The 12,150-nt window shown below is 36.3% G+C and overlaps 1 protein-coding gene across 1 annotated transcript; it reads left to right on the forward strand.

Moving 5' to 3' along the window:
- The first annotated feature begins 1,231 nt into the window (after positions 1 to 1,231).
- LOC148200671 (uncharacterized) lies at positions 1,232 to 10,729 on the forward strand. The gene is made up of 8 exons (XM_088112201.1): positions 1,232 to 2,016; position 4,153; positions 8,644 to 8,735; positions 9,028 to 9,559; positions 9,770 to 9,862; positions 10,081 to 10,204; positions 10,378 to 10,438; positions 10,521 to 10,729. Exons 1-4 carry the CDS (start codon positions 1,532 to 1,534, stop codon positions 9,050 to 9,052), a joined length of 603 nt encoding a protein of 200 aa, XP_087968327.1. The 5' UTR covers positions 1,232 to 1,531; the 3' UTR covers positions 9,053 to 9,559; positions 9,770 to 9,862; positions 10,081 to 10,204; positions 10,378 to 10,438; positions 10,521 to 10,729.
- The last annotated feature ends 1,421 nt before the right edge of the window (positions 10,730 to 12,150 follow it).

The raw sequence follows: 12,150 nt of genomic DNA on the forward strand, positions 1-12,150 counted from the left end.
CTTAACTCATTAAATTAATAGAAATTTATTATATGTCACTTTTTGTATTAGTCTATACATCAGTTTATAATTTTACATAACTTTTCTCTTTACTGATATATTAACTCACCAAATAAGTCTATATATAAGTTGATTTTTATTTGCGAGGAAGACCCTTTTTTCTTATTTTCTTTTCTTAAGAGTTTTTATCTAAAATTTTATGAAAAAGAAGTCAACTAATTAATAACAATTGAATCCAAATATGCAACAAGATTATACTAAAATCACAAGGTATGATAGTGCATAATATTAGTTCAAACCTCTTGGTACATTCACACGTTCATACATCCAAACATCATTACTGGAAAAGTGCGATTTACAGACAGCATATTACCGAAGGCCTTGAAGCCCTCGATATTAAGGTGATTACCGAAGGCTTTTAAGCCGTCGGTAACATTCTCGCTAATTTAAGTTCGAAATTGGGGTTTTCGTTCCTAGTTTCATCACTTTCCTCAACTTCACGCTTCGTCACTTTCCCCAAATTTTCCAATTTCACTCCCCTTTGTTCTCTTCTCTGAAAGCTTCCCCCTTCCCTTCTCTATTCTGCTGGTTCTCTGAAAGCTTCCCCCTTCCCTTCTCTATTCTGCTGGTGCCCTCCATTGTGCCCTCCAATATTGAGCGATTTTGGGACAAGTGAGGGTTGGTTGGTTGACACTGGTTTGGGGATTCTTTGGCTGGGATTGAAGATGGCAGTTTGGGGGTTCTACGCCTAGGTTTTCTGAGGTCGGTTTGGTGGTTCTACGGTTGGGTTGGTTGACGCCGATTTGGGGGTTTTGCGGCTGGGTTCGTTGATGCAGGTTTCGGGGTTCGTGGGAGATGTCCGGAACGCGGCGACAATGAGAGTCTCACTGTCTAGCGAAGACTGGTAGATCTGGAGCGAATAGCATTGCGATGGTGATGGAGGTAGCGAGACGCGCTACAGCTATTTTCGTGTTTCTGCTCTTGCAAAATTGGTGGCGGGGGAAGATGACGTCTCTGGAGCGACGGCAGCGAGGGACATTCAAGGTGGAGGGGAGCACGATGGTGATCCGAGATGCATCGGCAATGTCTGAAGCATGACAGTATCAACGACGGGTTCAAGAAATGACCACCCAAGTGGCTCAAATGGTGGCTGTTATCAATCAGCTGACAAGGAAAAATGAAGAGGAGAAAGGGGCAACAAACAATGAAGCACCACTGATGGTAGCTGTTGCCCCATAATATCAAGAGATTGAGTGTCCTACCACCTCTGTATACTCTAATCCTTCTTTCACTAATTCATATTATGCTTTAAATTCTGATAATTCCAATTCTCTGATGAGTGATGATTATATGAGTGCATCTATTGATATTTCTGAATGTGTATGTGAACCTTATGACCATAATTACACTGATACTCATTTTGAAAAGCTAGTTGATGGTTTTAGGGAGTTGGCTATGATTCATGATTGTAATAGCTTTGTTGTTGTCCCTATATCTGAATTTACCACTGCTAATGTTCAATTGAGTGAAAATGTGTATTATGATGGTGATAGTACTGAACCTCATTCAGTACTGTGAAATGCATTTTGATGCTGATGTGTGTGAGCTTGAAATTGATTTCAATGTGCTTGATCATATGCATGATGTGCCTGTAGAAGTTGTTGATTTTACTCCTTGCTTTGATAATTATAATATCATAAATTCAGCATTTTCCATTGATAGAGTTCATATACCTGCATTTAGTGTTTTTGATGATTCCACATATTTAAATGCACTTTTTGATGAGGAATCAGATGCTCACGATGATAGACATGCAGTTTTTGATGATGTGAAAGTTGATTTGGCTGATTTTGAAAATGCTTGTACTGATTTAGGATTAGAACTTGAACTTGAGTTTGCTGGGTTCTTAAATTCTTTAGAACTGAACAATGAAAAACTCACTGCTTGTACATGCCTTGGGGGTGGTTGTGAAATTTGTGAAGAAATCAGTTCTGCCATATGTTCTGCTTGTATTTGGTTATTGATAGACAAATTTATGAACACCAAATTATGATGTCACAAACTTGTTTTCAATCGGCAAGTATGACCGAATCGTTCAAGTAATAAAACTTGGTAAGACCAAGTATCGTTCTTCCCAAAGGACTCACGGCCTAGTTTAGTTATGTGATTTCTTAATTAACTAAGACTTACAAACGAATTAATTGGGGTTTAAAATGCAAGACAGAAAATAAACATGTATGCATGAATTGTGATCAATGGCAAAAAGCAAAAGATAAACACTTTCAATGAAATTTATGTATGGATATGTTGTTGGGGTTCAATTTCATCTTATCCACTCTCATATATTTTAGGAATTCAACGATCAAATCACCATTGTTAATGCCACTCTCTAATGTACCTTTCCAGAAGGCTTCTCCCTAATCACGAGTTCATACAATTCCTAGCATTCCTAATGATTAGTTCATAAGTACAGGAGCTTAACGACAACCAATATAAAATTGGGAGAAATTCCCCGGATCTAGACTTCCCCGTACGTTCCCGTATCGACAAAACCAATAATCATGCATCGAATGAGTTAAACCATGCAAGCATTAAACAAAGAGGAAAAACCCTAACTAATGATGAAAGAAAGCATAAGTCTTAATTAAAAGATGTAAAAACAGATTCCATATATGAGAGTTTCACAAGACTACATTGATTCCCCAACAAACATAAAGAGGTTAGTTCACCATATTCATGGTGAACCTAGATGAATTACAATGAAAGAATGAAAGAATAAACCCTAAAAAGGTGAAGCGGAAGCCTCACCATCCAAGATCCTCCTTCAAAGGGGTGGTAGAGAGAGTGTTTGCCTCGTTCTAGCCAGAGATACAAACCCTAGGACGTCCTACAGCTTATATACTATTCCAAAAATACAGAAAAATTAGGCCCAAGCCCATAAAAGTGCCAAAAAAACAGTCCAAGCCCATTTAGAATGGCGCTCAGCGGTATTTTACCGCTGAGCGGTACTAGCAGTTGATCCATTTTGCCCCCCAGCTGCTGTTTTGCCCCTCAGCGGTGATTTCGGCACCTGAAAACTGCCGCTCAGCGCCAAATTTCCGCTCAGCGCCACTCGGTCAGACTTTTTCTGCGTTCTGGTTGGTTTTTCAGCATTCTGGTTGACTGGTTGACTTTTCTGGTTGACTGGTTGACTTTTCTGGTTTCTGGTTGACTTTTCAGCACTCCAATCATTCGGTATTTCAATTCTTCTTTCAAATCATTCAATTAGCCTACAAAATGAAGGGAATCTTGCACAAAACCATTAAATGCACTTTCAACTCTCTTATTCTCAAAACTAAAGCAAAAATATGAGTTCAAGCTAGTCTTTAAGTCTTAAAGGTTGCTTTTGGTATCAAATTTAAGCATAAAAATAACGGTTTTTCAACCGTTATCACAACCCCAAACTTAAAACTTTGCTTGTCCTCAAGCAAACAAGATGTAACTCAATCTTCCATCAATCCATATAATAGTTCACCACATTCAAAAATCCTTCTTTCAAGATAAGTAAGTGCTCAATTCAGCTCATTTCAAAGATTTCAATCAAGACATGCACATGCTTTAATGTTCACACAATCACATACTATCCAACAAATGCTACCTTTCATGAATGATCAATCAACTAAGCAAAGATGTTCTTATATTTTCATGGAATCTTTCCTCACTAGATAAAGTGTTTCACTCAAACACACAAGTGTATAAGAGGTATTCACTCATTCACTCTACTATCACAATGTCACATGAATCAACTTTGCCTTTCATTTAACCATAATCAAAAACACTTACAAGCAAGCATCATCACAAGGACTTTTCTATGGCTTATAACGTGGCTGGGCTAACAAGAAAATTGGTTTTTCTAGATCACAAAACCCTTGAGTTAAGAGAAACATATAAACACAATCATTCTTATTTATTCCCAACTTTCTTTTGCATTGAGCTTTTCTTTTTCTTTTTTTTTTCTTTCTCTTTTTTCTGTTTCTTTTCACATACTTAATTCTTAGCTCTTAGCTCAATGCTTTCAATTTCCCTTTCTATTTTCCAACAACCCCAAACTTGAACATTTGTCAGTACCACAAGATATTTTCTACTTAACTCAAGGTAAAGCTTTTCAACAAGGGTTTTCAAATCATGTTCAAGGCTAGAGGTTCAAAGGATATAACACATAGTGTTCTCTTTTAGTGGGCTCAATTTATGAATTTGGCTAATAGAAGGGTTATCAACAAATGGCCTTGATCATATGATGCAAACAAGCAAGTAATTCAATCATAGAAAACCTGGGCAAAGTCATTCATGCTTTCACAGTAATAGTATTCAACAATAACAACTCTGGAGCTCAAAACCTCACATATAAGCTCATTCACATTCCACATATAACATCCTGCTTAGAATCATAATCACAATCATAACATCTTGCATTTGTTCACAATGCTTGTGAACCACCTGTATAAGCATATAATGTGCACATTCTCAACATCAATCAATATCAAAGCATCATCAGGCATTACTTATCAAACAACAATCCTAAGCAAACCATCATGACAGACAAAGTTTCCAATTGAGTACATCAAATCCTATTCTAAAAACAAAAGTGATTGATAAAACAAATCCTACTTTAGTGCTTTGAAAAACTCAGCCCCATCAATGATGCTCTCTCCCAACCCCAAACTTAGATGGAAAACTAGTGAGAAAGTGAGTGGAAGGGAGATTTTCTAAAGAGGAATGAAAGGAAAAATGTAGAGAACCTTTGGAAAAATGTTTAAGAGTGTGTGCGCAGAGAAGAATCTAAAAATAAAGGCCAAAGCGTGACTTAGGGTATAAAAATACCCTAATGGGCTCGGGTTCCGCTAAGGGGCAACCTAAGCCCCTTTTACGATACCACCGCTCAACGGTAATTTGCCGCTCAGCGGCACTTTTGTGTTGTGCTTTTCTTCTTCCTAGCTTACCCTAGGTGCCTTCTACTCATGCCCCTCACTTGCTCCCTGCAATTAATTTCTCAAATCACTCAAACATTCAATCCCTATCATGCAACTAAAGTAGAATCAAAACAAACAATACAAATAAAATCAATCAACTAGGTTGCCTCCCAGGTAGCGCTTGTTTAACGTCACGAGCCTGACCCAAAATCCACCAACACCCATCAGTAGGTGTAACAAACTTACCAACACCCATCAGTAGGTGCAAAATTTTCTTACCAACACCCATCAGTAGGTGTTACAAACATAGTACCCTTCAGTAGATACTTAACCACCTAGCATCCTTCAGTAGATGCTATCTCCAACAAAATAGTTACAAAAATAAAGTCCACAAATTAAAAATTACAAAACCAAAATAAAATCAAAAGTTCTTAAATCACTGGGTTGCCTCCCAGCAAGCGCTCTTTTAACGTCATTAGCTTGACCCAACCTCAAGTTCCTTCTTCTTTTTCTTCTTTCTACTGAACTTCTTCAGAAATTTGATCAAACCAGGAACCTGTTGCAATGTCTCAACCATAGGAACTTTAATCTCCAATTTCTTGAAGATTTCCATAAAGCACTTGAATTTCTTTTCCTTCCTATGATTCTTCTTTAGATGAGGATGTGATTTTTCATATGATTTCTTCTTCTTTCCTCTCATCTTTTTTTTCTTCCTTTTTCTCTCCCTAAATTTTCTCTTTTTCTTTTCTTTTATTTTTTTCTTCCCTTTTCTTTTTCTTTTCAACTTCTTTATTTCCACACAAATTTTCTTTCTCTCTTCTCTCTCAACCACTTCTTTCTCTTTTTCTTCATCTTTATTTCTCTCACTCAATTCTTCTTTTTCTTTTCTCTCTATCTTTTCCTCATCGCCCCCTATTTTTTTCTCATCAAGAATCTTGTCACTTTCAGTGATAATGGCTTGCCCTTCCTCCTTAGGGTTAACTTCAGTATTAACCTCATCATTCAATCTCTGACTAATGGAATGAAGCTGCATCTCCATCCTTTTACATGATTCTTCAATGCTTTTCTGAGTAGCGTCAGAATTTTTCAAAAATTGTTGAAGGGTGTCATCCAAACTTCCTGATAGAAAGGTTTGTTGTTGTTGCTTGTTAAATTGCCCAGTTTGTCCAGCTTGCCCACTTTGTTCCTGACCAATACTTGGGTGTGGTTTCCACCCTTGATTGTAGCTCCCTTGACGATACTGATTGGTCATGTAGTTTACATCCTCTACGGCTTCAACTGGAAAGGCACATTGACCATTGATATGGTCACCTCCACACAATTCGCATAACTGGGATTGTACCTGTGCAACAGTCTTTAACTCTTGTGGCAATTGTTCAAGTATCTTTGAGAGATTCTCCAATTGTTGAGTTATTAACTTGTTCTGAGCTATCAAGGCATCATTGGATTGCAACTGTAGAACTCCTTTTTGTTGAATAGGAGCTCCTCTTTCACTGTTCCACTTATTAGTAGTCATGTTTTCAATTATTTCTGTGGCTTCCTCTGGAGTCTTCCATTTGATATTGCCTCCAGCTGAGGCGTCAAGCATCATCTTGGTTTGTGAACCAAGACCTCCAAGGAAGATTAGGACTACTTCTTCTTCGTTAAATCCATGCTTGGGAGTCTTTCGTAATAGGCTTTTATACCTGTCCCATGCATGCCCCAGTGATTCTTCCATGCCTTGTCTAAATGAAGAGATCTCTTGCTTCCCTTTGTTGATTTTAAAGCTTTGTTGCTGCCATTGTTGTTGTGGTTGGTTCTCAAATTGCCCGGCAGCTTGCCAAAATTGGCTTTGATCCATGCTTGAGTCATGTTCCCACCAGTGGTTGAGATTACTTTGGTAGAATTGAGTGCCCATATAGTTAAATTCTTGACCAAATTGCATTCTGCAGACATTAGGCACAAAACCCTAAAAACAATTGTTAGCACAAAAAGATAGAGAAAAAAAAATCAAAGGATATAATTGAAAAGATAAGAAGATAGGAAATAAAAACAGAAAAAAATAAAACCAGAAAAATAAAATAAAATAAAATAAAAACAAAAAAATAAAATAAAATAAAATAAAATAAAAACAGAAAATAAAATAAAAACAGAAAATAAAATAAAATAAAATAATAACCAAAAAAATAAAAACAGAAATTCAAAATTAAAGTCAAAGATAATCAATAATCACACAAATTAACCAGTTACACCACGAGTCCCCGGCAACGGCGCCAAAAACTTGATGGACAAATTTATGAACACCAAATTATGATGTCACAAACTTGTTTTCAATCGGCAAGTATGACCGAATCGTTCAAGTAATAAAACTTGGTAAGACCAAGTATCGTTCTTCCCAAAGGACTCACGGCCTAGTTTAGTTATGTGATTTCTTAATTAACTAAGACTTACAAACGAATTAATTGGGGTTTAAAATGCAAGACAGAAAATAAACATGTATGCATGAATTGTGATCAATGGCAAAAAGCAAAAGATAAACACTTTCAATGAAATTTATGTATGGATATGTTGTTGGGGTTCAATTTCATCTTATCCACTCTCATATATTTTAGGAATTCAACGATCAAATCACCATTGTTAATGCCACTCTCTAATGAACCTTTCCAGAAGGCTTCTCCCTAATCACGAGTTCATACAATTCCTAGCATTCCTAATGATTAGTTCATAAGTACAGGAGCTTAACGACAACCAATATAAAATTGGGAGAAATTCCCCGGATCTAGACTTCCCCGTACGTTCCCGTATCGACAAAACCAATAATCATGCATCGAATGAGTTAAACCATGCAAGCATTAAACAAAGAGGAAAAACCCTAACTAATGATGAAAGAAAGCATAAGTCTTAATTAAAAGATGTAAAAACAGATTCCATATATGAGAGTTTCACAAGACTACATTGATTCCCCAACAAACATAAAGAGGTTAGTTCACCATATTCATGGTGAACCTAGATGAATTACAATGAAAGAATGAAAGAATAAACCCTAAAAAGGTGAAGCGGAAGCCTCAGCGTCCAAGATCCTCCTTCAAAGGGGTGGTAGAGAGAGTGTTTGCCTCGTTCCAGCCAGAGATACAAACCCTAGGACGTCCTACAGCTTATATACTATTCCAAAAATACAGAAAAATTAGGCCCAAGCCCATAAAAGTGCCAAAAAACAGTCCAAGCCCATTTAGAATGGCGCTCAGCGGTATTTTACCGCTGAGCGGTACTAGCGGTTGATCCATTTTGCCCCCCAGCTGCTGTTTTGCCCCTCAGCGGTGATTTCGGCACCTGAAAACTGCCGCTCAGCGCCAAATTTCCGCTCAGCGCCACTCGGTCAGACTTTTTCTGCGTTCTGGTTGGTTTTTCAGCATTCTGGTTGACTGGTTGACTTTTCTGGTTGACTGATTGACTTTTCTGGTTGACTGGTTGACTTTTCTGGTTTCTGGTTGACTTTTCAGCACTCCAATCATTCGGTATTTCAATTCTTCTTTCAAATCATTCAATTAGCCTACAAAATGAAGGGAATCTTGCACAAAACCATTAAATGCACTTTCAACTCTCTTATTCTCAAAACTAAAGCAAAAATATGAGTTCAAGCTAGTCTTTAAGTCTTAAAGGTTGCTTTTGGTATCAAATTTAAGCATAAAAATAACGGTTTTTCAACCGTTATCAGTTATACATGATTTTGTTTTCTTTGCCATTTTGCAGGTTTTGGTGGGTATTATTATCTCTTGGAGCCACTCTGGTGGGTGGGAATGATCACAAGTAAGCTTTCAGTGTTGTTTTAATTTTGTTTTTATGCTTAAAACTTTGTTTTTTAACATGCTTAAAACATCAAAGAAAGTTCAAAATCATTTCCTGCTTCGTATTAGATCATTGCTATGTTCATAGTGTCATCAATTCCAAGAGTCAATTATGTGTTGTTCTGTTCTGTTCTTTAAATCCAACTCTACAGAGTTAATGTTGGTTTGAAATCTGTTACTGCACTTTATTGTCAAAGGAAGAAAAGATTGTTTTGCTAACTTTGAATCTGACTTTGAACTTGATTATTGTGCAGAATTAAAGGAAGCAAAGAATGCTAAAAACACTAAGGCAATTATTTGGGAGGAGGAAAGTGCAGAAAGGCTTGGAAAGATCTGTTTTGGTTTTTTTAATAGGAATTAGCTAGTTTTTAGTTTTGATTGTTAATACTTCTTAGATTCTTTTACTTTCATTGATTCTGTTAGAACTTCTTTTAGGTTTCTTTCTTTTCCTGTTCCTATTTTCTCTTCCTTCTTTTAGTTTCTTGTTCTGTTGTTGTTTTCTTAGTAGTTATTTTAGATTCTTTTCATTTTCTAGGTTCTGTTTGAGCTTGTAAATTAGGATTTGCTGTTTTAAGATTTCTTTTGTTAGATTGTTAAGTTGATGTATGATTGTATCTCAGTGGACTGATATTGTTTGCAAATCTCTTTTCTTATAATTTGCTTTTCAGGCTCATACTGCATTCCATCTTGTTGAGCCATGCTTTAGTGGCCTACTAGCTTCTCCATATGACCCACAACCTCATGTTGAATCTGACAACGCAATTTGATGTTGATGGAAATGATACTGTAAGTTAGTTCACATTTTTGTGTTAGCAATTTTAATATGATTTAAGGCATTGTGGGAATTGCTCAATCAGTAATGATATTTTGCGGTAAAGTTGTTGATAAATGTAAAAGATGTTTAGAATTATTTGGTAAAATATTTTAAGTTTTGCTTGGTATTATATGTTTAGTTATATATTTATGCATGCTTATGAGAAGATTGTATCTTAGCAGAATGTGGGTGGGTTGGTTGAACGACTTCCTAGAAGCTCCCGTCAAAGGAAGCGAAAAGATATTATTGATGATTCTAACTATTCAATTGATACTGTAAGTTGCTTCTTCCTAAAATTTTAATTTATTTCCTTGATTAATAAAAAAGTTTTCTGGTGTTGTTTCTGCTTTTCTATCATAGCATAATGTAAATTGCTTGCTTATGAGAAAATTCAATCATAGCAGAATGTGAACTGTGTCAGAGATATCTTATTCATACAGATAATATTTTCTATTATTCCATCTTTTAAATCATGTCTTTTTATACCAATTAGGGAAGAAGAGATCCTAGAAACGTATACAAGTATGTTATCTCAATGCATAAAAAATCGAGGGATGCTGATGCTAATCAAATGAACGATGTCATCTTTCACAGCAAAAACATTACAGTGTCATCAGGTTAGTATGTAAAAACTACTGTATGTGTTGAAAATTTTGATCTTGCATGTGTTGAAAATTTTGATGTGAAAGATGAGTACTGTGATACCTTATAACTGTGGGTAATGGATGATGTTGAAAAAGATTTTATTAGTTTGAGGTTACATTTTTTTATGATGTTTTCTGTAATGCAGTACTCTTGAAGAGTTATACAACTTAAAAAAGTTAAGAATATGTAAATCATCGAGACATCAGGTGCGTAATAGATTGTTCATTGTTGTGATTATCTACATTTATCTTTGTTTCTTATACTAATACTAATTAATTTTCTTTTCAGGAAGCATGTTCAAGCTGCTCCTTTTTTAATTGTTCGAGTGCCTATTACTTTTATGTAATTTTTTACTAAATTTTTCATATATTTTTGTTTCATTTTAATATGTATGAAGAGAACAAATTGTATTATTTGAGAGTAAATGCAAAAGTAACTAAATCATGTTAAATGTATTATGATTTTATGGCTTTTAATCTCAAGATATATTTTTATTATGTTTCATTGAGTCATAAAAGTTATTGTGGATTGACATGAAAATGAAATATATGTGATTTTGATTGGTATACAACATTGAAAAATGGAGACATATACAGTTTTATGCATAAATGCCAAATTGCGTTGTCAGATTCAACCATGCATGCTATCAAAATATGGCCAGATTCATCCTGCTCAGCTGATAGGAATGCCTACTGCTAGAAACAATATTACCGAAGGCTTTAGCCCTTCGGTGGCCTTCGGTAATTACCGAAGGCTTTTGGCCCTCGGTAATTACCGAAGGGTTTTGGCCCTCGGTAATTACCGAAGGCTTTTGGCCCTCGGTAATTACCGAAGGGCAAAAGCCCTCGGTAAATGTTAGCGACAAGAGATTTACCGAGGGCTTTTTGGCCGTCGATAAGCCTTCGGTAATGACCTTTTACCGGCGGTTTTGGGCTATTTCCGAGGGCTTTTGGCCTTCGGTAATGCCCTTTTTTTTTGTAGTGCATAATTAATTTTGCAGCATTGCAGTTAATACTTTAAATATAATACACTAATAATCCCAAAGGAAAAAGTTTATTACAAACTATCTAATATATATATATATATATATATTATAATATTTTATACCAAAAATCTCAAACGAAAACTTTTCTTAGCTTGCTATATAAATACATATGCCCTACATCCACACTATACAAATATATATTAAACAAGATTTTAACCAACTTGATGGAATCGTACTTGATGTAGTCCTCCTTTTGTATTTTTATCTTTTATAGTTTAGCTCTTAAGGAGCATGGGTTACTATAAATACCCAGCTCCTCTATTGTATTGTTACTTTTGAGATTAATGAGAATTGAATTTTCTGAATCAGAAACTATTCTCTCTTGAAAGTCATAGGCTAGAGAGTCCAAAGACTTCCTCTAGCCACCTTCCAAGCACACTCTCTCACTTCCATTTTTCTATTCCACGGTGCTTCTCTCTCATCACGCAACATCACCCTTGCTCCAAAGCGCACGCGTCCTCTTTTTCCCTCGCGCATCAGATACGCACATCCACATTCTCTTTCTCGTTCCTTCACTCTCGCACATCCATCCACGTCTCAGAGCGTCTCACTCTCGCTCTTGAGAGTTCCATTGTCTCCAACCTCAGATCTGCCGTTTCCCCATTTTTCACCGATTGTAAGCCACATTCTACCTCGTCTTCCCTCTCACTTCATCCTTTTCGGCCATAGAACCTCATCTTCACCGAACAGTTCTTCGATCTATGGCCTTCGCTAGGGTTTCCTCGACCTTTTCTATTTTCCTTCATCTCCACCGTTTAAACCTTAGATATTAGGGTTTTCTTGAGTCTCTTCATAGTTTAGTAGTTTTCCTTCGAGTCAGCTCTCAATCTAGAGCTTCGTCATCATTTTCCGCTGCGTTCATCTCTGGAGGAA

The sequence above is a fragment of the Vigna umbellata genome, chromosome 4 (genome assembly GCF_029865625.1).
Source record: "Vigna umbellata cultivar VRB3 chromosome 4, Vumbellata_1.0, whole genome shotgun sequence".
NCBI lineage: Eukaryota > Viridiplantae > Streptophyta > Magnoliopsida > Fabales > Fabaceae > Vigna > Vigna umbellata.

Bases quoted from the DNA above. Each gene is read 5' to 3' on its own strand.
- LOC148200671 (XM_088112201.1), top strand. From the start codon at position 1,532: ATGTGTATTATGATGGTGATAGTACTGAACCTCATTCAGTACTGTGAA. The intron at 8,736-9,027 runs GTAAGCTTTCAG...ATTATTGTGCAG, and splicing joins GTGGGTGGGAATGATCACAA to AATTAAAGGAAGCAAAGAAT.